Genomic DNA, 25,824 nt, shown 5'->3' with positions numbered 1-25,824 from the left:
AAACCATAAAATCGTAACGTATTAAAACTAACGTATTAATAGCAATTATTAAGTTCGCTAATTACATGTGGACCGAAACTCGCCCGTGTACTATGCAAATAATTAATAAAAATAATTTTAAGATTTCATGGTAGTTGAGTTAGTTGATGAGGAAAGTATATAATATTGGTGTGGTGGGGTATAAAGGATTGTTATAGGGGGAACCGCTGTAGAGCGTGGAGATATAGGGGGAGAGAGATTGCTGACGTGGCACGTGAGTGGGATATAGGGGGACAAATTTAGGGGGAACCGCTGAAGACAGTCTTATGCAGTTGCTCTCACTCCTCCCGCATCATGTAAATATGAATCTATCTATGGTTTTCGCATTCTCTACCACATTTTTGTACGTGCATGCTAATATGCTATGCTCTCTCGTCTCGTCTCGATCGCTCACATTAATTTTCCTGGTACTTGCAAACGGCATCACATAAATGCCCATGTCTCCTTTCTGCTTGGCTGGGCCCTGGGCCCTGGGCCAAGGCCTAGTACTAGTAGTGTGAAGAAGCATGACCATGAATGAGTATAGTACATGACGTTCGTTTCAATGATGAGCACATCCAGCCAGTCAGCCACAGCGAGACGGACAAGATCCATCAGAAATCCCTTTCACGCGCCTCAACGTGCGGTGCCTCACCCGCACCTACCTTTGCAGGCTTCCAGAAGCCCCCGGCCGTTTTTTTCCCCATCCTCTTCCTCCAGCGCATTCATCACTACTACCACTACTCGCACTGGCAGCTTGTCTCTGCCGTGAAGCGCCACGTGTCCCGTCCGATTGACCGGCGGTGCCCGAGCTCAGCAGGAGTACACCTAACACCTGTTACTACGACAGCGAGCCAGGACAAGTCAGTGAGTCACCCACCGACTGACCGGCGGTATCCGTCGATCGTGATGGATCGCCGTGCGTTTGTTGCTGCTGTTCCAATATACGAGTAAGAGAAAATTCCATCAGTGCCATCAAAATATAAGCCGAATCCCTGTATGCCATCAAAAATTATAGATTCCTTCAATACCATCGATTTAGATTTTAAGTTCCTTCAACCATCACTGTTTATGGTCAGGGGTGGTAATGGATCACGATCTAAATGCTTCTTCGCAATAAGTTAGTACCCTTAATTAAATTTAGTTAAAAAACAAATATAAATAGAGTCCGATCCTAATTTGATTCGGTCATTAGATTTTTTTAGTGTAAAATCTAGCGCCCGTTACCACCCTAGGTATGGCCCATGATCGTGCACAACAATATCAGACTCTAGACGCACACTCTAGACTAATGACATTGATACAACCGTTGTCGATGCAATAACAATAATGCTCACTATTGCACCGCTGTTTAATATAGGCTGAATGGACTTGTGTCGTCGTACATGTGTTGATGCGGGAAACCGGTCGATAGTTGTCGGTACGGTCAACACAGAGGAGCCGGGACATGTCGTTGTTGTTGGGATTGAGTCTCATGTGGCGTGGCTTTGATCGGATACGAGTGCCGGAAATGATCGAACCGAACGTGCCACATGGCTTCACCTGCTAGCCAGGGAACATTTAACCGCCTACCCTGATCACGTGGATTGGCCTATGATAGTCATGTGGATTGGCTCATTTAAGCCAATTTTATCTAGGATCCAGGTAAACAGATATATAAATGTGCATTGAAGGTGACAAAAAGTACAATCCTACTTAAAAACATGTTTTAAACAATCGACTATCCTAGATTGATATATGCTACATGCATAGACAAAAGCAAAAAAAAACGGTCTAGAGAGCCACACTAATTACTCACGCTGGAAACTAATCTCAGGGCCAGATAAACAAAAGATTTGTTTATAGGAACATCCCAAAAAGGAACTACAATGTGCATCTCCAAGATACCCTAGGAATGTCTGCAATCGTGAGCCAATGATCGCACACATGAACTTGGATCCATACATCCAAGGAAGTCAATCTAAAATGTGTCTTGGTGGCATCGCGGGGGGGGGGGGGTATATGCTTCCTGGACACTAACATCATTAATCAACAAAACCAAACTAGGGCATATATGCTTTCAGAAGGCTTGTTGCCCATCTTGGAAACTAGTGGACACCTCTTCAACACCTTACCATTTTGGTCCCTTTCTTCAACCATGGGTACCTTGTGATCAGTACTTCATCCAGTCATCATGCCACTTATTGTTCATGGTAGGATCAATTTTCTTCGCATTTCAACGTAGCTTGAAGCTGTAGCATCCAAGATAGTTAATAACTTTAACACCTTCATTGATGTGGTTCTTAACCTAACAGTACATCTCATTTAGATAATAAAAAGAAGGCATATTGGGAGTTAGTTCTTGAAATTTGATGGCCCAAGTAAAAAGTGTAATCTTTAAAAGACCATTAGGCATCGAACATCTCGGTATTGTATGCACTTAGAATCTCTTCCAACAACCCCTAAATAGGACAACAAAGCCCTACAGTGAAGAATTGTCTAAAGATAACACATTCATCTGCTTCAAGCTTTAAAATTATCTCATTCCATGGAGCACGACATGCCTCATCCGTATGGGACTTGCCAAACCTCAATCATTTGGTTTCATCATCAACAAATTCTAACTCAAAGACTTCGACATCTGCTAAATCATTCTTAATATCAGGTAAAGTCACATGGGGAATCTCTTCAACACCAGACATCTAATACAAAAAGGAGTAAAAACCCATAAATACAACAAACAAAAACAAAGTGACAAGTTAGAAAATTACCTTAGCAAGGCTCACAAGTAACAAGGAGAAAACTTATTCACAAGGCCCACAGACAGCTTAACAAACATGCTTCACAAAAAACTTTGTTTTGTAAAAAACAAACAACAAGACCTCTCTTTTTTCTGAAAGGTATTGAACTGTGGCCCATAAATATAGTATATATAGGCGGTTTCGGTCAAAAGTGTATGCTCATTTTCCATTCCTTGCATACTCGACTTTGATCAAACTTGACTGTTATAAATTTCAAATTGAAATTGTTCACCTTTTAACATCCAATGGCCAAGTTTGAAGCTTAGGGATGATGGTTTACCATTGTTCAAAATCATGATTTTGTGTGATTTATACCTTTATGCTCATTTAATGAGCACTGACTGTATTATGTCTTGAAGAGGACTCAAACCTCCATGCTCATGACTACCATCTCACGATAAAGGCATCTTGAAGTGAATTGTATTCCATGAATATGATACCAATCGAATGTGATATATTTAATATATCACAATTGTGGAGTATTGGAGTATTTCAATCGATTATACATATACATATACATATAGGCTTGTGTCAGGCATCACAAATTCATTTAGTCTTTGGATACTAATCACAAGAATGTGTATTCTTCCTTAATATGCTATTGAGAGGAAAAGGATTAAATGAAGTAAAGTTTTATCAAAACATGGATATAAAAAACTTATGTGTGCCTTAAGTATATCACTTCAAATTCAGTTATTAAAAGAATGAATCACACTTTTACCACTAAAATATACCTCGCTATGTGTTGATTATGATATCAATGGTGCCCTTTATCAAGGAGCAGGCCTTTACCCACGAGCGTCCGGATAAACAGTCCCTAATGTTTTAAAGTTGATTAACAACTTCTTTATTATCTACTTACAGAGATTACTTTGATCGTGTTCTAACATCAAAATAACATCATAGATGGAAGAACCACTTCACAAGATCACGAAGACAAAGAATAATATACAAAGTCATTTAATCCTCTTCGTCGATGTTCAAACGGTAATGCCTATATGAATACTTTCTTGATAGACAAAGTCAAAATAGACAGGGATGACTTAGCTCGCTCTCACAACAACATGAAGCCTCCTCAACGAAGAAGGAAAAAACTCAGAGCTTAAGTTTAGAATTAAGTGACTAGATTATTCGAATTATAAGTAAACAGTGTAGTAGTGATTGGTCCTCGGAAATAGGATACCTCAAATGAGCCCATCACCCATGGCGGCCCAACAAAGGCAAAGGGCCACAAGAGTGAAACCGACCAACTCCCGTCGATCAACTCAGCGAGGTAGAGACGCAAGGGACCACGAGGGAGGCTAGTACGCTTGTGGGCCTTAGTTCCATGACTCCCTAACATGTGTCAGGCAGACGCACGCATGTACCCGTCGAGCGTGGAAATGAGGGGGCACTCATGACCTACGCCAGCCACGATGGGGGCGCCGCCATCTAATGCCATCCCAGTTGACACGACGACACGACCAAGCAGACATCGAGAAGTGAGCATAAACGGGACGGGGCACGCCCGTGTACGGCCTTGGACATCCCCTACACTACGATATGAGACCCACCAGAGCCTGCATCAGGAATAGAGTTCTTGAGATGGGACTTAACAGAGTAACACACCATCCCGTGTGTGCGCCTACACACGCATCAGAAGACGACATCACCAGAAGGACTTCTGTAGATAGTAGGCCCCACTCTCATTTGTTGTAGCCAACCCATTCTCATGTAAGCTTTTCTCTTGAACTATAAAAGGGGGCCGACAGAATTGGAGGTCTCCGTTTTCTAGGACCACGACAATTTATATAAAAATGATAGTAATTGGATAACATGAAAGATAGCATCATTTTGCCTATCGAATAACATGAAAGATGGTATATCATGTGCAACCGAGCTAATTGGTGCAACCATACAATCAAGATACAAGGATTAAGGTAGAAATACCTTCGAGAGAGAGGTAGGAGAGTTGTTTTTTAAAAAATGATATTGTTTTTTTAAATACTCCCACCTCCATCCTTTAACCCTGTGTCTTGGTTGCCCCCATTGATCTGGGCGCATGCACCTAATACGTCCCAACATGAAATAAGAATTCAATTAATCATATTTTATTATTTCAGTTCTTGCCTAAACGATTTAGCCAACATGCTCTGGTTCAGTGGTTGTACGATAAAAAAAAGCATGCTCTGGTTCTAGCTTGCGGCTCTCGACGCTCGTACGGCCATACGTGCTTTGTGGTGGGGGTAGGTCGTCGTCACCGTCGTAGTACTCTACTTTGCGTCGAGAAAAATATGCTACACGATTACAATCTGCCAGAGGAGACGAGAGATGGCGTTTGACGGCGCCTCCCGCAGGGCATCGGCGTTTTGGCGGCGTATGGCCTTGCCCGCACGGTCGGCGCACGTCGGGCGGCGGGCGCCGACGCGGCGCGGTGGCCGTTGTGGTCGCGCTCCGTGCAATGCACACGGAGCCAGTTTTTTATGCTGCCACTCAGCTTCCGATCGGGCTGGCGAGAGATAGGACTGAGCGATGGTCCACCCATTTCTTTGTTTAGATCTCTGGCTGCTAAAGTTTAGCTAGTAGATCAAAACGGGACTACCTCTGGCCTCGAAATGAACAGCAGCATAGGTTGCAAAGGACCAGATATTGGGAACGCTACGACAAATGTTTGTGAGTACACATTGCACACAGAACGGATGTTTATTCGCCCAGATGAAGCACTGTTCTCTCTTCTCTGCAAGTAACCAAGGGATTCATCAAATGAACAAACCCTCAACAAGGTAGTCCGAAGCCACCCGGACCGGACTACAAGTAACAAAGCTGTAGTTAAGTTACAGGTTATAAACTACAAAATTGACTGCTGTAAGAATCCGTGTTCCCCGATATGACCGTCTCTTCAGTGTGGTAGATGACCGTCTCTTCAGTGTGGTAGATGACCGTCTCTTCAGTGTGGTTTCGGTACATAGCCATCTACTGCGAAGTTTCTTGTGGCTACAGGTAGCGCCAGCCGCATGCCATCAAGCTCAGGCTTCGCGATCACTTGGCAGCCAAGGCGTGATCTGAATACAGTTCCAACAAGTCAGATTAGAGTGAAGAAACTACTTTTTTTCTAGATCACTTAGGCCCCGTTTGTTTCCTTTCATTTCGAGGAATTGGAATCTTACTAATGGAATAGGCTATTTTTTTAGAATATGACATTCCACCACTTTCCAAAGTTATCATATAAGCCTACCTCAAATTCATGGGGTGAGAGATGGAAATTGATTCTATAGATTTACATGCTATTTTTCCGATGTACAACTTATAGCACATTCTTCTACTTGCGCCTATATAACATAAATGTAGTATATAACTATCTCTCTCATATGATTTAGGATAATATACAAATATATTACATATATAAATATATAAACTTAATTAGTTTTGTCTAAATTATAATTATTAACATGGAATTCAATTCCAACGAAACAAACGGGCCCTTAGGAGAATTGCGCCTCATTATATATTAAGAATGAAAATAAGGTCTAGAGAAACCAAATACAAGGCAAACAAGCATACAAAAAAGGATCCATCTAGGGATGGCAATGGGTACCCGAAACCCGAAATCCGATGGGTAAAAACCCTATTAGGGCACGAGTATGGCGGATTTTGATACCCATGAGTATTTTATTGGGTCATTTGTTATGCCCATCGGGTACGGTGGACGTGGGTATGTTCTCCCTTACCCCATACCCGCTACCCGATGGGGAACCCGCTAATATATTCAAATATTAAGTATTGTGTATTGAACAATTAGATTTGAAGGCATGATTTTGTCCACAATTTTGTAGAATCAATGCTATGTTTTGTGTGATTTGAAGGCATGATGTTACCATTTAATGTTGAATATTGTTGAACCTGTGATAAAATTATGTTGGGTTCGATACATTTGTTACGCTGGTACTTATTTTTGCGATTCAAATGATCATGTCTATCGTAATGTTAATGGGTATGGGTACCCGCTACCCATGGTGGGTATGGGTATGGCGTAATTTTGTATCCACGATGGGTAGTGGGTATGGGTCAATTTTTTTCTAGTGGATATGGGTATGGCTTCGTGTGCCCACTGGGTACCTTACCCACTGCCATCCCTAGATCCATCAAAAACAACCACACCACGCTAAAAATTGCCCTCAAGACTCAGGCAGAGGGGCTGCCAGATAGGAGAGAAACTATGGCAACCCACCTCTAATAATACTTTGGGTGGGGTCACTGGTCAGCATGAATGAATTTCTTAATGTTGTGATTCATCTAATGTATTATTTCATTGTAAATATGAATTAAAACAAACATTCTGAGCCATCCGTACAGAAGGACCAAATTATTATTTCTTACGTATAAAACTAGCTGGAGTTGTCAATAATTTCGATTTTCATGAACATACTTATTATGCCTACTGCCTAGGTGCCACTACAACATCAGTTAGTTCATGCAGACTACAAACTGGTTTTGGAAACTTTCAAGACTAGTACTGAAAAATACTCAAAATTGAAATGTCTGTCTCCGTTATACAGAGATAGCAAAATTCAGGAGACAGTATAATAAGAGTTACTCTGTTCAAAGGATCTTGACTTACGTTTCTGTGAGCCCAAATGCAAGGTCAAGCATATCGTTTTCTTCATCTGCTGGATCTTCTAACTTGTTATAATATTTTACATCCTGGATAAGACAAAAAATTGTAGTTAGCAGTGAAACTAGAATATCAATGGCAACAATAACAAAACCCCAAGAAAATTAGGGCAGGTTAGACTGCTAGAGATGGAACCCAACATGAGCCACCAGCCCAAAAGAAAAAACATTGATAAAATAAAAAAAATTCATTACTAATAATAGTATATATTAATATAAATTTGAGAGTACATTACGATCATACCATTACTATTACATGACAAGTAGAACACGCAAGTGAGCCCTCACATGCTCCTGCAGTAGCCACAATAGCAGGGAAGGTTATCATGAACTACAGCTGAAAATCAGTTGATGGAACATAAAAAGGAATGATTACAATACCTAATGTACTGATGAAAAATGGTAAAACCACGGAACCAGGTAAATGAACAAGACTAGTTTGTTTTTATTTACAAAAAAGGTGCATATATTCTTATCACCAAGCATGAACTGACTATAGAACCATAAAGGCAAAAACCACAGTGGAAGGGAAGTGCACATTTCCTTAATATCTGTACCTTCAAGCTCTATGTCGTTTTCATGAGCAGCTTCTAACATGGACATTCCAACTGGAACACATATTGTCTTTTCTGAGCCATCCTTGTTGACAAATGTTACCGAGATTCTGTTCACAGTATGGAGAAAAATAACCTCAACAATCATCAGAGGACTGCTTCTACCCTAAATAATTATTGAAAGCTCAACACTAACAATTCAGTAAAACTGATGCATTTAGTGCCATCTATTCCTCTAGATGTGGAAGGAGCAGCTCCTTAAATGGAGAGACAACAATAACAAAAGAATTCCATGTTAGAAGGATCTGGGTAAGGTGGTACCTGGTTCCAAGCTAAAAAGACAACCAGGGAGTTCAAATTTTGTGATATATAAGACTATAAGAAAACAAGAGACAAATGCACTTACTTATCTTTTGCCTGACTACTTTCATCCTGATCACCACTTGTTGCAGTTGACAAAAGGGCATTCCGCTAAAAAGTATAACCAAAAATTAACACAAATAAACTTGAGAGATAAATCATCACTCCTGCGGTACAAAGGCTTTGCTTACAGTTCTCCAAAATTTTAAAAACTAACATGTTGAGGTAAAAGAATGCCGATCTTCTTTTGCAACAGCTATTTCAGGTTGTGAATGTATAGGTAGATTTATTGAATAGAAACCAAATGATGAAAATAATAGATATAGTCCAAATCAAAGTCGTTTTATGAAGCAAATCAATAGCTAGTAACATATTTAATATTAGCGGGAAAGAAGTGCAATTGGGGTCATGTTCAACTAAATAAATTCTACTACCAATCTTTATTTCTTACCATCGATAATACAGCAGGAGTCACCACTGGGATCGAATGCCGGTTAACATGATCTTGAAAGAAAATGCGTTGACTGTTTAGCAAGTTTCCTGCCAGATAAAAGTAGCAACGATCACCAACAGATAAGGAGACACTAAGCCTGCAGTGTTACAACATTAGCAACACATAAACTCAGGAGAATCCCAAAGCCAAAACGCAAGAAACATTAGTATCAACTGCAAGATAAACACAAGTTAGCAAAATTTCACCACAGCTGATGAGCAATAAGCCAATAACGAGTAGGCCACCAATCATAGAGGGAAATGAACTAAGAGGAAAGTAAAGATACCAACCAGCTCTTGTCTCGGCTCTAGACTCGCGCAGGAGCCGCGCCCCGAGCCGGGAAATCCTGGGGAACATCGCGTCAGCTGATCCTGCTCCCTACGAACCCTAGAACAGCTCACAAGACAACGAATCAGCGCAACAGCGTGCTAGGCGAGCAATCAGCAGGGCTCAGCTAGTCGGTGTCACAAAATGAGGTGTACTCAAGGGGAAGCTGGGAGACAGAACCGATCGCAAGCGGCGGGAATCAGCCGCGTGACCTCCTCTCCGCGACGAAGGGAATGACGAGGAAGGCGACGAGTTGGGGTGAGGCTGTGAGACGCCGTGCCGTAGATGGACTTTGGACACACAAGCCGCCGCCACCGCAGGAAATGGACCGCATGGCCCATTGAAGGAAATATGTGTATAACCCGAACAAAGCCCAGCCCATCAACGCCCAGGCTATAAGACCATCGGAGAAACCCGCCCTAATCTTCCCGTCCGCCGCCAGAGCGGGGAACACCTGCACCGCCTTCACCAGCACTTGCCGGAGAGGACGTGACCTCTCCCGCCGACAAATCGGTCCTCTTCGTCCGGGCGTTTATCAAGGTGAGCAGCGCTTTGTGCCCATATACTTTTCATCCTTTCTTCTTGCGCGTGTGCTTATCCATGGGTTTATCGGTCTGAGCTGTTGATAATTTTGTGTTGTGGGATCTGGTGTGCTGTTTTCTGTAATCCGTAGTGACCAGTTAGATATAGTTTTCATGGTTTCGTGCGAGCCTTGAGTTGTTTGATCGATGTACGACCCATTAGCTGTCCTCGCCGTATTCGGTTTATAGCACCCTTGTCGATGCTCGCTGGCATCACGCTAGGGAGGAAAACTACCGGACCCTCTTGCCAACCACACCTGAGACTTGATGCCCTCTCCTCCAAGCAGCAATATTGTGACTGACAAGTGTTTCTTAGTGACAACATCATCTCTTAGTCCTTCAAGCGTTGGTCTCCTGCTCTAATGCTAATGTTGAGTACCGGGCTATCGCTAATGAGGTGCTGAGGCGAGTTGGCTACGCTAGCTCCTCTAGGAGCTTCACTGTACCCTCTCCATGAGTACACTTGTCTACTGCGACAACGCCGGCATTGTCTGCCTCTCCATCAACCATGTCCAACACGAGCGCACGAAGCATGTTGAGATCGATCTTCACTCTATTCGTGAGTGTGTGGCTCTTGTGGTCTCGTGGACATTCGTGTTCATCATGTCATGACAAGCTTGCAGTTTGTCGACATCTTCATTAAAGGTCTTCTCTTGTTGTTCTCGGACTTTTGTCCAGTATAAACATCTATCGTGGCTAGAGGTTTTACTACGGGGGTGTTAAACTACTTGTATGTGTGTGTTATGAACCTAGAGCTCAGGCCATTAGGGGTAGAATATATGTAGTACATGTAATACTGCAGCCTATCTATCTATAAGGGTTTCTTTCTCTAACACTATCATGTAATTCTTGTTTGATCTCTCCCACTTAATGCATTTAAGATCATATGCAATTGTCAAGGTGCATTATTAGTGGCGTCCAACTTGGTCCCATGACCGAAACCGATGAGATCAACCCAACAGTATCTTGCCTTCCTTAACTTAGCTTTAAGCGAAAATTCATTCTTGCCTGCAGGTGATGCAATATGATTTGTGTTTGCCTTTGATTTTGCTGATTCCAGTTTCATTTGCTTTTACTTTTCTGATAGTATCATTACCTGGCATCATAGCAAGGTGCTGTTTAATATAAATTGGTTCATCACTTCATTGCCGTCGAGTATTCTAAAGCAATAATTTCTCAGTGAGACAATTGCATGTCCAATTTAATATGAAAATCGGTTTCTCTTTATGTTTGGTTGGATTTTGCCTTGTCAACTTAATTTGTACCTTCTCGTGGAGATGCATATTGATTCCTTTTGTATTCATTTCTAAATAAATGCTTGCAAACTTTGTTTGTTGGTTATCATCTTAGAATTTCGTGTTCCTTATTATTATGCTGTTTAGTGTTCACGTGCGTTGTCTTGTTTTACAGGAATAGGTATTCAAGTTTTGTATCACCAAGATGGTGCAGTACAATTTTAAGAAGATCACGGTTGTCCCTCCTGGGAAGGACTTCATTGACATAATCCTGTCCCGCACCCAAAGGCAGACACCGACAGTTGTCCACAAGGGATATGCTATCTCCCGCATTCGTCAGTTTTATATGCGCAAGGTTAGGTATTCCCAGCAGAACTTCTATGAAAAGCTCTCGACCATCATAGATGAGTTTCCTCGACTGGATGACATCCACCCTTTCTATGGTGATCTCCTCCATGTGCTCTACAACAAGGATCACTACAAGCTTGCCCTGGGTCAGATTAACACAGCTAGGAACATCATTGCAAAGATATCCAAGGACTACTTGAGGTTGCTCAAGTATGGAGACTCTCTTTACCGGTGCAAGTGTCTGAAGGTGGCTGCACTAGGTCGCATGTGCACTGTCGTTAAGAGGATCAGTCCTAGTTTGGCTTACTTAGAGCAGATCCGACAGCACATGGCTAGGCTTCCATCCATAGACCCAAACACCCGTACTGTGCTGATTTGTGGATATCCAAATGTGGGGAAGAGTTCTTTCATGAACAAGGTTACAAGGGCAGATGTGGATGTCCAGCCGTATGCCTTTACAACGAAATCCCTGTTTGTTGGTCATACAGATTACAAGTACCTGCGCTACCAAGTGATTGACACACCGGGTATACTTGATCGGCCTTTTGAAGATAGGAACATCATAGAAATGTGCAGCATCACTGCTCTGGCACACTTGAGGGCTGCAGTGTTGTTCTTTCTGGACATCTCTGGATCTTGTGGATACAGTATTGCTCAGCAAGCTGCTCTCTTCCACAGTATAAAGTCTCTGTTCATGAATAAGCCTTTGGTCATTGTGTGCAACAAGACTGACTTGCAGCCACTTGAAGGGCTTTCTGAGGATGACATGAAGCTAGTCATGGAGATGAAGGCAGAGGCTTTGAAGACTATAATCCAAGCTGGTGGTCCTAATGATGAGGGTGTTTTGTTGACTATGAGCACTTTAACTGATGATGGTGTAATGGCTGTCAAAAATGCTGCATGCGAGAGGCTTCTTGAACAGAGGGTGGATGTAAAGATGAAGTCAAAAAAGATGATGGATTGCTTGAATAGATTTCATGTTGCTCTGCCAAAGCCTCGTGACAACAAGGAGAGGCCTGTTTGCATCCCTCTGGCTGTTCTGGAAGCTAGGGCTAATGCTGCTGCAAAGGAAAAGAAGCTTGAGAAGGACATTGAGAATGAGAATGGAGGTGCTGGGGTCTATTCTGCAAGTCTCAAGAAACATTATATTTTGGCCAATGATGAATGGAAGGAGGATATTCTTCCAGAGATACTGGATGGTCACAATGTTGCCGATTTTCTGGATCCAGATATCCTTGTAAGGTGTGAAGAGTTGGAAAGGGAGGAAGGGCTTCGTCTGGAAGAACAAGCTGCAGAAGATGCTTTCCAGATTGATGGTCATGAACTAACTCAGGAACAGAAGGAGATTTTGGCTCAGATTAGGAAGAAGAAGGCATTACTTATCCAAGAACATAGAATGAAGAAGAGAACTGCAGAAAGCCGTCCTATTGTCCCTAGAAAGTTTGACAAAGATAGGAAATTCACAACTGATAGGATGGGACGCCAGCTTTCATCCATGGGTATGGATCCTAGTGCTGCCATGAATAGAATTCGCAGTCAGTCTAGGGGTCGCAAGCGTGAGAGGTCAGTGAGCAGAGCTGCAGCGGATGGTGACGGTATGGAGATAGATGGCCAGCAAAGCAACAAGAAATTGCGTCGGACATCAAGGTCTAGGTCTAGGTCTAGGTCACGTGCTCCTGAGGAAGTCCTTCCTGGAGAAGGATTCAAGGACTCTGAGCAGAAGAAAAAGGCTATCAAGAAAGCAAAGGCCGCTACTAGGAACAGGAACAAGGAAGCTCGTCGTGGAGAGGCTGACCGTGTTATTCCCACTTTAAAACCAAAGCATTTGTTTTCTGGGAAACGCACTCTTGGAAAGACAAGCAGGCGATAAGCTCAGTACCTCACTGGATCTGGTTAGTTATTTTTGTGATCAAACTTCTGTAGTGTCTTTCTTTGCTCTACTATTGTGTCCTGATTGAGTTTTCCTTGTCTTGCTAGTGAGTTTTCCCTGTCTTGCTTTCTTTGTTCTATTATTCTGTTCTAATAGAGTTATCCTGTTTTTTACAATTGCAGGTAGTAAAGGACTGGTGCAATTTTGGTGTGAGCAATTTGATGAAACGGGAGCTTTTATGTCTAGCACTTATGTATGCTACTTATTTATGAAATGTCTTGCTGTTGCTGTATCATGGTCCTCTTTAAGACAGTTTTACTAGTTTATACATGTATTACTTCGAATTGGTTGGGTTACTATATATTAGCTTTCTGGTGTTTGATTCTCTTAATGGTACGAAGTTATTCAACTCTCCTACTTAAAAATGTTTGTAATGCATCTGTTGGATCTCACCATCGGTTCTTCCCTCCGCAGCTTTGAGGCAGGAACTTCTCATAATGATTAGTTGCTTAATGATTTGGTTCTTTCTTGAAATTGGTAATGTGGTCCATGTCAGTTGCTACTGTTTTTGCTACTCCTAGATTCAGGTTCAGAGTTCTAAACTTTTAATCCAGTGGTGTACTCTTTAGGTCATATTCTCATGATAAGTTACATGAAAGTTAGATGAATAGTACATTAGTACTCTCTGGTGTCATTAATGTACATCAAACAAAGCTAGCGAAATCATTGCTTCACCAGAAAGTTTTTTTTGACTCTCTAGCATGCCTGGAAGTCTGAAATTGCTCAGACTTCTGGATCTCTGAAGGAAAAGGGCAACTGGTATCGTTTTTCTCAATTTGTATTTCATTTGAAATAAACAACCAAAGCGGTACTTTGTGGTAGGAGATTGTGGTCTCCTGTAGAAATAGTAGTTAATGTGATGCTGATCCAGAAATATATGAAAATATACTGGACTAGTCAAGTGGCTACTACTACATCCGTCCCAAAATTCCATCTGTTCTAAAATAATTGTCACTATAGTATTGGTGTCGGTCAACCTTTCTGACTAGATTTATAAAAAATATTAGCAATATTTTTATCTCCAAATAATTTTACTACAAAAATAGATTCAAATACCTATCTAATGTTGCTAGATATGTATTGTCGGGTATCATAAGGAATAATAAGGCAAAAATGCGCTCCCCGAGGTCACGCAGGATCGGATCGAATCACCCGAGACCCCGCTTGTCCTTGTTGACTGTCCAAAACTACGCCTCACCTGAGCCCATCCTCGGATGAAGGTTGTGCCCGCATGGATGATGGATCCTCAACTCACGGAAAGCAAAAAAATCTGTCTCGCTCTAGGGCAACTCGGGCGAAGGCCTAGCCTCAAGCCCGGCCTCGGCCTAAAGTTCTGCAGAACCGCAAAGTGTGCACATTAAATGCAACTGGTACAAACACCTGCTTCGCCAATAACACCACAATTAACAAAGGATGATAGGACTGCAGTCAAATCTACTTTTACCGCCCACGATGACGCACGCCTGCGAATACCAGACACTGTTCCCCCGCTTCGGTCACTGTTTTCAACAACTCCAGACAGGACATACGACGACTAGACATAGTTTTAGCCTCGCGAGGAAACTCCGCCTCGCCCGAGCTCAGCCTTGGCCAACTTTCCTGGCAGTGGCGCATAAATGCCACCAACTCCCAGCGAATCCCGCAAGAGGCAACTCCGACTACTGTACTCCGACTACTGTTCTGACCACTCCCAGCATGATTGTGTGCCCATGCCCAGACTCGGCCTCTGGAGAAGTCTTCGTCTCGCCCGAGCATGGCCTCATCCAATAGAATCAATAGAAGAACACCCAACATCGTCAACCCACCCGCAAAAACCACTAACAACGGGATGGCTACAGAAACCACAAGGCTGGTGTCAAGTCTGTTTTACACCATTTCGTGTGACACATGGGCCGAATTACCATGCACTTTTCGCCATGTTGATCCCTATTTCAACCACTACGGCTCAGACGTCTCGTCCACAAAATGGGCTCAGGTACGCATCCGAGCCCCCGACCCTGGCCTTGCCTCTCTGCTTGGTCAAAATACGGAATACAGGAACAGGACATCCTCCTCCTGATCAAAGGCAACAACCAGGACAAGGACCATCCCGACGACCATACTGCTACAGGAGCTCGAGTTCGCCTCCTCTCAACATTACGACAACCCTTGTACTCTTGGGCTCCCTCCTTGCGGCTATAAAAGGAGGAGTCTAGGGTCCCCAGGAGACAGAGGACAACACCTCATCGTTTGCCCTCCACTTTCGATATTGTCCAAACCAGGATAAATCTTGTGTCTTCTTGCATCACCCATCTAGACGGGAAATGTAGCATAAATACACTAGTTGGTTAGTACCCCTCGGGTCAAAACACCGACATATACTATAAATATTAACATTTTCTTATATATACTTGATTAAATTTAATAATGATTGACTCCTCAAAAAGTGAGAACTACGAACATTTTGGACGGAAGGAGTACTATGTAAGGAGTTAATCGTTAACCATCATATTGCTCACTGCAAAGTGCAAATACATTAACTTTTATGTTCAGTAGTTATTGAAAGGGAAATCTGCCCTTGGGCCATTTCTATATTGTTTTGGTGATTAAATGCTCAACACATTTTGTTTAGACTAACATCATCTCGTATGAGAAATGAGCATAGGTACTTAAAAGCAAATTGAGCTTGGAAGAGGGAAAAATACAAATCTATATGGGACCAAGTGAAAAAGGTAAGCTTTGGACACTTAGTTAATTATTTTGGGTACTAATCATATTTGTCTAAGTGCTAGGGACTTTATGAAGTCAAACCAAAAGGAGCAAAAGAGATTAAGATTGAAAAAGGAGAAAGCGGACTCGTCTGCGTAGCACCACACGGTCCGGTGCATAGTCTGTCGAACAACCAGCTCTTGGGAAAAATCAGCCTTTACCGGCTATAATTCACTAGACCGTCCGCACGGTGCGCCAGATAGTCCGGTGTGCCAGGTAGCCAACGGCTAGTGGACACATCGGGCTCGGGCCAACAGTTAAATGGTGCACCAGACGGTCTGGTGCCACCCACTGGACAGTCTGGTGCCCCCAGAAGCATAAAGTAGCCAATCAGGGGATTCTTTGTCGTTGCACTGTTCACTGTCCGGTGTGCATCGGACAGTCCGATGCACCCACGGACAGAAGGCAACCAAAGCCTGCCAAATGGAGCTCCAATGGCTCCTAGGTCCCTTAGGGCTATAAAAGGGACCCCTAGGCGCATAGAACATTAACCAAACATCTATTGAACATTCTACAACACCGAGACATCACATTCACGCCTTTGCTTCGCCAGATGAGATTTGAGGAAGTGTTTTGAGCTGTAATTCTGTTGTGTTGTCTCTTGTGCTTCTCTCTCAACTTGTGTGCGTGTGTTACTGTGATTTTGTCTCTTGTGTATGTTTCTACTCCTTACTCTTGTGGTTTATTTGAGATCAACTGTGTAAGGTGTGAGAGACTCCAAATTGTGGAGATTCCTCGCAACGGAAAAACTTGAGATAAGAAAGAGAACTGTGGTACTCAAATTGATCATTTGCTCACTTGAGAGGGGTTGAGTGCAACTCTCGTCCGTTGGGATGCCACAACGTGGAGTGGGCAAGCATTTTACGTTTGACCGAACCACGAGATAAAAATCATTGTGTCACTTGTCTAAGTTACTTTACCTTATTGCGATTCTACTCTTTCTAGCATTTCAGTTCACTTACAATATTGCTCCAAGTTTAATACTCACCTTGTGAGAGCAATTAAGTGAAGAAGTTCTCTCCTCTCATACTCTTCATTCGAACTTAATTTTTTGATCTCACTAATCCAATTTTAGACCAAGTTTATTTTGTTAAGCTATTTTTACAGGATCACCTATTCACCCTCTCTAGGTGCTCTTAGTTATAAAGCAAATGTTATCTATATTGGTCTGTGCCTTTCTGTCCTATGTAAGGAGTTGATCGTTAACCAACAGATTGCTCACTGCAAACACTATAACTTTTATGTTCAGTAATTATAAAGCAAATACTATATTGGTCCGAGCCTTTCTCTCTACAAGATCTCTTAGATGATCTCGTATTGTTGACAAATTTTCTAAACCTTAGTTTGATTAGCAGTGCATTAGACCCCCCTGCCTCCTATTTGTGTAAAACCCTTTCTGGAGGTGTATCAGACTTATGACATGTTTGGTTCGGGGCTATGTGCACCACACTTTGCCTAATGTTAGTCGTTTGAATTGAAGAACTAACTTTAGGCAGAAAAGATAGATAAAATGTGGCAAGTTAGGCAGCGAACCAAACAGACCTTTATCCTATTGTTTGAGCAACATTCTGCACATTTTGAAGCTTATAATATTTACAAGTGGAGACAAGGATAGAGAGACAAGTGGTGAAGCTCTAATGATAGCTTTAGTGAGGGGCTTGAGAAAATGCTTCTTGGGTTTGGTCAGCTACATTTTGCTATGTTGCTGCTTTTCTGCATCCTTCGGTGTCTTTGCCATCCTGATGCAACCGGGTGTCACTACTCTCGCTCGGCCTCTGGTTCGGTCCTGTGCCAGGCAGTGCCATTTAGGGATGGCAATGGATCGGATTCGGATAGGATATTGCAAACATCCGACAATCATATCCGCAACTGCAACCAATATCCGTCTGCGACCATACTCGTGGGTACAAATTTATATACATACCCGTGCCCATAAGATTTCGATCGGGTTTTGCATATCCGTCGGATATGCAGAAACAATCATTTTTCAACAATTCAATAGCATAATTAATCAAATTTCTTCTCAATTCACCATCATACACAATTAAAACTTAACAAAAGAATTATTATGCTTGCGGGCCACGGTTAAAGGCTCTAGAGCTTGAAAGGGCCAGCCACCAGCGGTGTTGCGGCCTATGGGACTTGGAGGGGGCCATGGGGCACAACGCAACAAGCCAGCAAGGCTAGAACGAGCGGCCAACAGTGGGGAATTGGGAGCATTTGGCGTCGGGTTCATTTTAAGAGCATCTCCAAAACGTCCCTTAAAATCCTCCTTAAACAGAAATTTGGGGAAAAGTGAAAAATGAAGCCTTCAACAAATCCCTTAAACATCTCCCGTCTTTTTGATAGCCCTCAAACCTCCCTCATGTGTAGCTACTAACATGGAACATTTTGGTTGACCCAAAATAATCGTCGTCGGCCCATCCATCTCACATCGGCCAAGAAATACGTCAGCCAAGAAATATGTCACGCCAAGAAATACATCAGCCAACATAACCGAAAACAGGCCACTGCACAAAAAATTCATTGAGTGAAACTGGGCTCCATGTTCACCGGTCCATTTCATATTTTCCATCCTATTTTACGTCACATGTTGTACATAGGAGGAAAAACTCTCGATACTATTTACCCTGCACCTAAAACTACTTTTTCGGGGTCGTTTTTTAATTCTCTTGGAGATGCTCTTAGGGTTTGTTCTTTGCTATATAATATGGACTAGACCAAAAAAAGTACACTATGGGTCAATTTCGGATATCCAACGGATAACCCGCGGGTGGAAGGTAATATCCTAATCCCTGCTCATCCGGCTTCGGGTCGGATTCGGATCTAACCCATGGGTCAAAACATGTATCTATACTCGGCTTCGTCGGGTCAGATATCCGACAGGTATCCAAATCCACGGGTGAAATTGCTATCACTGCCATTGTGACTGCGGAGCTATCTGAACTGGGAGCACTACTACCGCTATTACTTGGACCAAAGCTGGTGTCATCCATAAGGTGTTTGACGAAATGTATCAGCCAGCAACTGCTTCAGGGTTGTTCAAAACGTGGCGTACCCTCTAAAGTTTTAGGGGCACTCTAAAACCGCAGGGTGTCCTTAAAAGCACTATTGAAGATAGTTCTTCGTGCCTCTAAATTTAGGATGTTCTCTCTCTTTCTCTCTAATTTTTTATACTCTAAACTACAAATTAAACATAATTAATATGTATGTACATTTTGGGAACATATCTGGTGCAACCTTGCAACGAAGACGATGTTTAGAGTTGGGTTGTTCAAAACCCTCCCACCCCTTCCTAGATTTTTTTAAAAATGTCCTCCCACCTCCATTCATGTGTCTTTGTTGCACGGTTGTACCAATTGGCCTGGTTGCACCAGATACGTTCTCGTACATTTTAAACCGACAAATACATATATAAAAAAACTAATTTAAAATATATCAGGAATATATGATGTATTGTGCATAGGGATGACATCTTTTGGATATAGAGTAACCACTGCAAATAGTCTAAGGCCCTATTTGAATGCACTAACTAGAACTAATAAGATGTGTTTAGCTCAGACATCCAAACACCCTCGTACCCTCAACTATCCATTAGTTCATTAGCGGGTCCAATCTAACTAAAATCAACTAATAGTTAGTCAGTTAATTCAACTAGCAAATTTTTTTAGTCAATTAACTATTAGCTATAGTACATTCAAACATGGCTTAAGTTCATGCTCAAAAAATCCACTTCCAAAGTTCATGAACTAAAATCATCCCGTAAGTAAAAGTACCTTTCTCGCATTTACCATGACATTATAAAACTAGGTTGAAAGAAAATATATACATAACTTTATGGGTTTAATATAATATTTTGAAGTAATTCCTAGTCAATTTCTAAAAGTTCGGCAAAAACCAAATGCTCAAAATGGCATTCCTTAGGGTCTGTTCGTTTCATCTCAATACATATGGGTTGGATAAAATTGAATGAGTTCAAATTTATAGTGAGTCAAAATTTCTATTAATTTTTTTTTCAATCTCATCTAAACCATATGATACAGAAATAATCAAACAAGACCTTAATTAGAGGGGCAGTTACGTATCTGGTAGAAATTTAGACCTGTCAGACATCTAGGCTATCTAGGCTTCGGACCAAGTGTTTTGTCGTCAGTCGAGCTATAAAGGAATAAAATCCGAACATCATCGATTGCCATATCAGGCCGTCCAGGAAGTTTTAAATGCGAAACGTACAGAATCTGAAATGCACAGCAACTGCCTAGCCAGTGTTCAGTATCGATTGTCGCGGTTGGACAACATCAATTCTTTTCTTGTCAAGATCTATATAAATAGAGTCTAATAAAGAGAAAAAATTATCGTCGCTATACAGCCATAAAAATTACAGTGCTATTCTTAGGAGCTTCGATCATGAGTTTTGGCTGACATTTGGTATTAGATTCGTACGAGTCAAGGATGGATCGTCACTCTGCTCTTTTCACGTGCACCAACTATTAGGAGACATGAGTAAGCGATGTTGATCCGCATGAAATTAAGGTGACGTGGTGGATAACTAGTAACATTAAATCATATTTATTTAAGTTTAACTGTAATCAGATATCACAATACAAATTGATATCGACCTATTCAAACTTGTTAACATTAGTATCAAGTATGAATCATTACCACTATTTTCGTTGAATCAAATAGCACCTGAATGCGATAATATAATGGTACACCTAAGATCTAGAAGAAAGAGAGCCTTACCGCTCAACATTTTGGTCGGACTTCAAGAAAGAAAATATGAAGACAAAAGAACCCCCACCAATTTTATGGGTATGGTATGGAGAAATTTCTTTCCTAGTAGCCATATACCTAAAGAAGCATTGTTCATAGACATCTGCATCTTTGATGTCTCTGGTTTTTTATCTCCAACTTGTGCGGCTGTTTTTTAATGATTGATTTCTCCATCTTCTTAATTTCATCATAACCTAAATCCATCACTTAAATACTCTCTCCAATTTTTTATTTGTCGCATTTTATAGTTCAAAAATGAACTAGAGGATGACAATTATTCGAAAACAGATGTAGTATGTTATTAATTAACCACCAAAATCACGTTAACCTCCTTCAACACCACCCACCAACAAATGCTTGGTTCCCCCTTCAACACCTTGGTTCAACACCACCAGTGACAAAAATGGTTTTGTGAAGACATTTTTTTTCTCATTCACAGTTAGCTTATTCGGTTGCATTCATGGCTTCAAACGTATTCAAGCATACTTTCCAAAATATTATACTAGTCTGTTATTGAGATAGCGCACGTTTCTCTCAAGCGCGCGTGTAAATTATATATATTGCCATTTCAAAAAAAAAAGTTTCCATAAAGCGTCCAGATCCAGCAGCAGGGACACAATTCCTACCCTCCAAATTCATTTGTGTGGTATTGAACTAGAACTCTAGAAGGTCCAAATGTGCTTCTTCTACAGAACCCCTCTTCCATTACATGAAAAAACAGTACAATCAATTACAAATGATTCAAAGCAACGTTGTACAGCCGCGCACAACCTAAGTGAACCTGGAGTTATCTAAAAAGCAATGTATCTCAGCTTTAGTTCATTTGTAACGTTGCCGGCTCAGATCTGACATAACTTCCCCTAAAGAGAACACATGAAAATTGAACGCAGAAACTCCTAAAGATCCTCGTTGTTCTGACCAAGGTTTGTGAGGCCAGGAACACCTTATGGCTTAAATGGCGCAAATACTACGACAGAATTGTGACCTCCAAATCCAAAAGAATTTGAGATGCCTGCATGGCAATACAAAGAAATATAAGTGGGAGAAAGAAGTCTTGTTTGGGGGGAATTAAGGTGCCTTGAAATTGATACCCACCAACGTTCACTTCATGCTGCTTTTTTACATTAGGTACTGTGTCGAATTCAACCGCTTCCTCTGGGTTCTGCAATCAAAAGAGATTGCAGCTCAAATTTAGTGTCAAACAGATATAATAGAATTGTAGTTAAATTTACAGATGTTACTTACAAATTGGTTTATGCTTGGATGCACCCATCCAGTAGTTATCGCTTTGACAGTAGCAATGGCTTCCAAACCACCTGCTGCACCAAGGCAATGTCCTATCATGGACTGCAAATGGAAGATTACATCAGCCATCAGAAAAGGGCAATGAATCAATATCTGAAATAGTATTAATAAGTTGAAATACCTTGGTTGCATTTATTTTGATCCCAGATGGGTCCTTGAAGACTTGCTTGATGGCATTCACCTCTGCCAGATCACCAGCAAGGGTTGATGTTGCATGAGCATTAATATAGTTGACCTGCAAATAGTTAGCAAGTGTTCCACTAGATGAGTGAAAATAATGTCTGAACCAAAAAGTGTGGCAACCATGCCAAATTGCACAACTATGGATCACTATTTAAGAATCACAGACAACTGACACTCTAGAAAGTTAGATATATAGTTGCAGACAAGTTTAAGCATAACGGAACAAATATGAAATGAAGTGGTATTTTCAACAACTGAAATCCATATTACCTCCTCAGGAGCCACACCAGCATCTTCGAGACTTTGCTTGATGCAAGATGAAACACCAAGACCATCAGATCTCGGGTCAGTCATATGGTAAGCATCACAGTTCACAGCACCTCCTAAATACTCCGCAATTATTGGTGCATCACGTTTAATTGCATGCTCTAGGCTCTCCATGACCTTTGTCAAATTGAAAGAACTAGGAATTAGAATATTAGTGAATTGAAAAATCATAATTCCATGGCAAAAAGGAATGACAAGCATGAAACATCTTAATGTCGTGCCATAGAAATATGCATGGCAGAAGATGAAAGATCAATTGAATATATAAAGCATTCATCGCAACTTAAGTATTGGAGCAGCTAGAGAAGACCCTGGGTGCATTAAAACTGGGTGGAAGTTACTCCTAACAAGCTGTTAACAACAACGACAACAAAAGTCTTTAATCTCAAGCAAGTTGGGGTAGGCTAGAGTTGAAACCCACATAAGCCACAAACTGCTAAACAAAAAATAATTCCTTTTGCAGTTTATAGGCTTAACAAAATATCAGATAATGTTAATATATCATACCAGGACTCCAGCTCCTTCACCCATGACAAAACCATCACGATCCTTGTCCCAAGGCCTGGATGCTGTTTTAGGGTCATCATTCCTCTGTGACAGTGCTCTACATGCAACAAAGCCACCAACACCAATTGGAATAATTGCAGCTTCAGTGCCTCCAGCTATCATTATATCCGCTTCGCCTCTACGGATATGGTTTGCTGCAGCATAGAAACAGTAGTTCGAGGTAGCACAGGCAGTTGAGATGGAGTAGTTTGGACCCATGAAACCAATATCCATTCCAAGCAGGGCAGAACCCATGTTTGTTATAGCATATGGGATGAAGAAAGGAGTTATTTTTCTGTAGCCCTTCTCAATGAGATTCTGAACACCATCAGAAAACACCGTGAGGCCACCCATACCAGTGCCCACAAGCACACCAGCCCGGGTTTTGTCAATCTGTCAGAGAGAATGTTTTACCAATTAGCATCAAATGTAGTATCAACAGTAAAAAAATCTTATAGGACCAGTGAAAATATGAAACTAGCAGATAAAACTGGTGAGATTTGTCTCACTAAGTCACCAGGTCGCGGGTTTCAACTTTGAAGCAGCCTCTCCGCATTTGCGGGTGGAAGGCTTGCCTCCGTTTATCCCTTCCCCAGACCTCACACGTGTGGAGCCTCCGACACTAGGCCTACCCTTTGGCAGATGAAACTACCATCAAGAATGTACAAATCATTTGCTAGAAGAGAATTTGATTTAACCCAGAAATGCTACTCCCTCTGACCTGTAGGGCATGTTTGTTTTGAAGAAATCATACTTCGTATGCCTCGGCAACAATTAGTCAAATTATGCATGTTGAGGAAATAAAAGTTATATCAATAGATTTATACGAACTACTTTTAATGCAACATTGGTTTTGTAGAGATCAGCAATATTCTAATACAAACTAATGATTAAAATATACTTTTGATGACATTATCCCACCACAATAAGCCTGGAAGAAGAGAGAACTTTGCTAGAAAAAACACCATAGTGCAAGTGAATCATCAAATGAAACAACAGATTTTCGCAAAGCTTGTACATTACTCTGAATTAAACCTGTTGCACCAATCATTCTTTTTAATTAAACTACACCTTTGTTTCAGTTAAAACTAGTCACAAATATATTATACTGAGTTCTACTAAGTTTAAATGAATTTTCAAAAGGCATTGTTGCAGCCATGATTTATTAAGCACTAATCTTCACTTATTTTACCTTGAAAGTAAGAGCCAAGCGAAGGCAATTTACTCACAAGAGTAATTTCCAGTACACCACATTTGGCATACTCACAAGAGTAATTTCCAGTACACCACATTTGGCTTTGAGTGGCCTCAAAGCATAGTAGCATGCCATTATTATATATGCCATTTAAAAGTCACCCAGTTTTTATATCAGATATACACTAAAAATAAAGAAGATTAAATATCATTCTAAATGCAGGACATTTGCTCTTTTGCCCTATAAGACACCACATTTACAATGTAAATAAAAACTGAGCACAAGTGTTACTCCTCAGGCCAAGCTAAGATGGCATATCCTGCCACTACTTGGCGTCTCTGTATCTAAGCCATCAAGGTGACGAATCTCATTATCCCCGGAGATCACATCTCAATCCAAAGAAAAAAGGAAATTGTAATCACCATCACACAATGAACCAAGCAACGTCCCCTGGTTTATCAAAAGTGCGATACCACAGGACAGTTAATATCTGACGGAAAGATCCCAACGTAACTAGGCAATTGGCAGCTCTACTTGCCACTAAAAGTGCAGCATTTAGAACAAAAGGCATTCCGAGGTGTGTTTCCAGCGCTAGCTACCTTTTCCATGGGCTTGGAGCCGTGGGCAATACCGGCAGCCTCGAGAGCCTTCTTGCCACTGACGATGCAGTATCGGAGGCAGTCGTCGAGGCGGCGGTCGTTCTTTCCGTCGATGTAGCCCTCGGACGAGAAGCCCCGGATCTGGCCGGCGAAGCGGGTGGGGAACTTAGAGGCGTCGAAGCGGTCGATGGGCCCGATGCCGCTCTCCCCGGCTAGCAGGCGGTCGTAGTAAGCGTCTACGTCGTTCCCGAACACGGAGACCAACCCCATCCCCGTGATCACCACCCGCTTCTTGGGATCCGTCTCCCGCCGCGGTGCCGCTGCCGCCGTCGCGGAGGCGCGGACGGAGAGGCGCATAGGGAGATTCCGCCGAGCCCGCGGAGCCGCCACCGGGGCCGATGCAGCAGTGGGCACGAGGAGGCTCTGCATAGCGACGGCGGTGGCGGTGGCGAGGGATGGTACGGGGGAGCAAGAGAGTGGCGGCGATGGAAACGAGGCGGGGGGGAAGGAAGATGAGTGGTGTCCTGCTGGCTGCGAGGCGGAGCGTTACCCCTGTGTATATGGAGAATGGGTTCGCGGGCCCACAGAGTTTTGGGGTCGTGGGACTTTGGAGGCGCCGGAGACGGGCAACACTGCAACAGGCTCACCTCTTCTCTTTCTCAACGCAACAGGGCGGACTTCGCAAGGCGGACTTCTTGTCTGCCCATGCCACTTGTGAATTGTGATGCGTGTTGTGGCAATCAGGTTAATCATCCCGTTTTTTACTAGTTTCTCGCTAATCGCCCAGAACGAAAAAACGAACGGTTTTTTTCAAATTTCCTGGCCTGTTTTCATTTTTAAATTTAAGAAAACGGTTTTTGACTGTGTTTTAC

At 42.1% G+C, this 25,824-nt stretch overlaps 3 protein-coding genes across 8 annotated transcripts; 1 reads left to right on the top strand and 2 right to left on the bottom strand.

Moving 5' to 3' along the window:
* Window positions 1–5,424: 5,424 nt before the first annotated feature.
* Window positions 5,425–9,533, bottom strand: LOC100216688 (uncharacterized). Of its 5 annotated transcripts, XM_008659931.4 has the most exons (9): window positions 9,363–9,469; window positions 9,146–9,242; window positions 8,814–8,902; window positions 8,409–8,473; window positions 8,199–8,259; window positions 8,006–8,112; window positions 7,693–7,742; window positions 7,396–7,478; window positions 5,425–5,839 (listed from the first exon to the last, which is right to left on the bottom strand). In XM_008659931.4, exons 4-9 carry the CDS (start codon window positions 8,467–8,469, stop codon window positions 5,725–5,727), a joined length of 477 nt encoding a protein of 158 aa, XP_008658153.1. In that variant the 5' UTR covers window positions 8,470–8,473; window positions 8,814–8,902; window positions 9,146–9,242; window positions 9,363–9,469; the 3' UTR covers window positions 5,425–5,724. The 5 variants fall into 5 exon arrangements, with proteins under 5 accessions (XP_008658153.1, XP_035817972.1, XP_008658150.1 ...); XM_035962079.1 differs by having other exon boundaries at window positions 9,146–9,533; XM_008659928.3 differs by lacking the exon at window positions 8,199–8,259 and having other exon boundaries at window positions 9,363–9,490.
* A 40-nt stretch (window positions 9,534–9,573) lies between these two features.
* Window positions 9,574–13,641, top strand: LOC100273647 (uncharacterized). 2 transcript variants are annotated; one of them, NM_001360285.1, is made up of 3 exons: window positions 9,612–9,722; window positions 11,174–13,238; window positions 13,399–13,641. In NM_001360285.1, the coding sequence occupies exon 2, from the start codon at window positions 11,204–11,206 to the stop codon at window positions 13,214–13,216; it is 2,013 nt and encodes a 670-aa protein (NP_001347214.1). In that variant the 5' UTR covers window positions 9,612–9,722; window positions 11,174–11,203; the 3' UTR covers window positions 13,217–13,238; window positions 13,399–13,641. The 2 variants fall into 2 exon arrangements, with proteins under 2 accessions (XP_035818045.1, NP_001347214.1); XM_035962152.1 differs by lacking the exon at window positions 13,399–13,641 and having other exon boundaries at window positions 9,574–9,722; window positions 11,174–13,240.
* A 7,929-nt stretch (window positions 13,642–21,570) lies between these two features.
* Window positions 21,571–25,313, bottom strand: LOC100279707 (uncharacterized). Its single transcript, NM_001152667.1, has 7 exons — window positions 24,953–25,313; window positions 23,120–23,551; window positions 22,556–22,729; window positions 22,224–22,337; window positions 22,043–22,144; window positions 21,893–21,959; window positions 21,571–21,809 (listed from the first exon to the last, which is right to left on the bottom strand). Exons 1-7 carry the CDS (start codon window positions 25,307–25,309, stop codon window positions 21,742–21,744), a joined length of 1,314 nt encoding a protein of 437 aa, NP_001146139.1. The 5' UTR covers window positions 25,310–25,313; the 3' UTR covers window positions 21,571–21,741.
* Window positions 25,314–25,824: the final 511 nt, after the last annotated feature.

The sequence above is a fragment of the Zea mays genome, chromosome 9 (genome assembly GCF_902167145.1).
Source record: "Zea mays cultivar B73 chromosome 9, Zm-B73-REFERENCE-NAM-5.0, whole genome shotgun sequence".
Taxonomy (NCBI): domain Eukaryota; kingdom Viridiplantae; phylum Streptophyta; class Magnoliopsida; order Poales; family Poaceae; genus Zea; species Zea mays.
This window is presented reverse-complemented; position numbering and strand designations above follow the sequence as displayed.

Bases quoted from the DNA above. Each gene is read 5' to 3' on its own strand.
- LOC100216688 (XM_008659928.3), bottom strand. From the start codon at position 9,212: ATGTTCCCCAGGATTTCCCGGCTCGGGGCGCGGCTCCTGCGCGAGTCT. The intron at 8,474-8,813 runs GTAAGAAATAAA...TATACTTTTTAG, and splicing joins CTCCTGCTGTATTATCGATG to CGGAATGCCCTTTTGTCAAC. The intron at 8,113-8,408 runs GTAAGTGCATTT...TACTGTGAACAG, and splicing joins AGTAGTCAGGCAAAAGATAA to AATCTCGGTAACATTTGTCA.
- LOC100273647 (NM_001360285.1), top strand. From the start codon at position 11,204: ATGGTGCAGTACAATTTTAAGAAGATCACGGTTGTCCCTCCTGGGAAG.
- LOC100279707 (NM_001152667.1), bottom strand. From the start codon at position 25,309: ATGCGCCTCTCCGTCCGCGCCTCCGCGACGGCGGCAGCGGCACCGCGG. The intron at 22,338-22,555 runs GTAATATGGATT...AACTATTTGCAG, and splicing joins CTGGTGTGGCTCCTGAGGAG to GTCAACTATATTAATGCTCA. The intron at 22,145-22,223 runs GTATTTCAACTT...TTCCATTTGCAG, and splicing joins TCAAAATAAATGCAACCAAG to TCCATGATAGGACATTGCCT.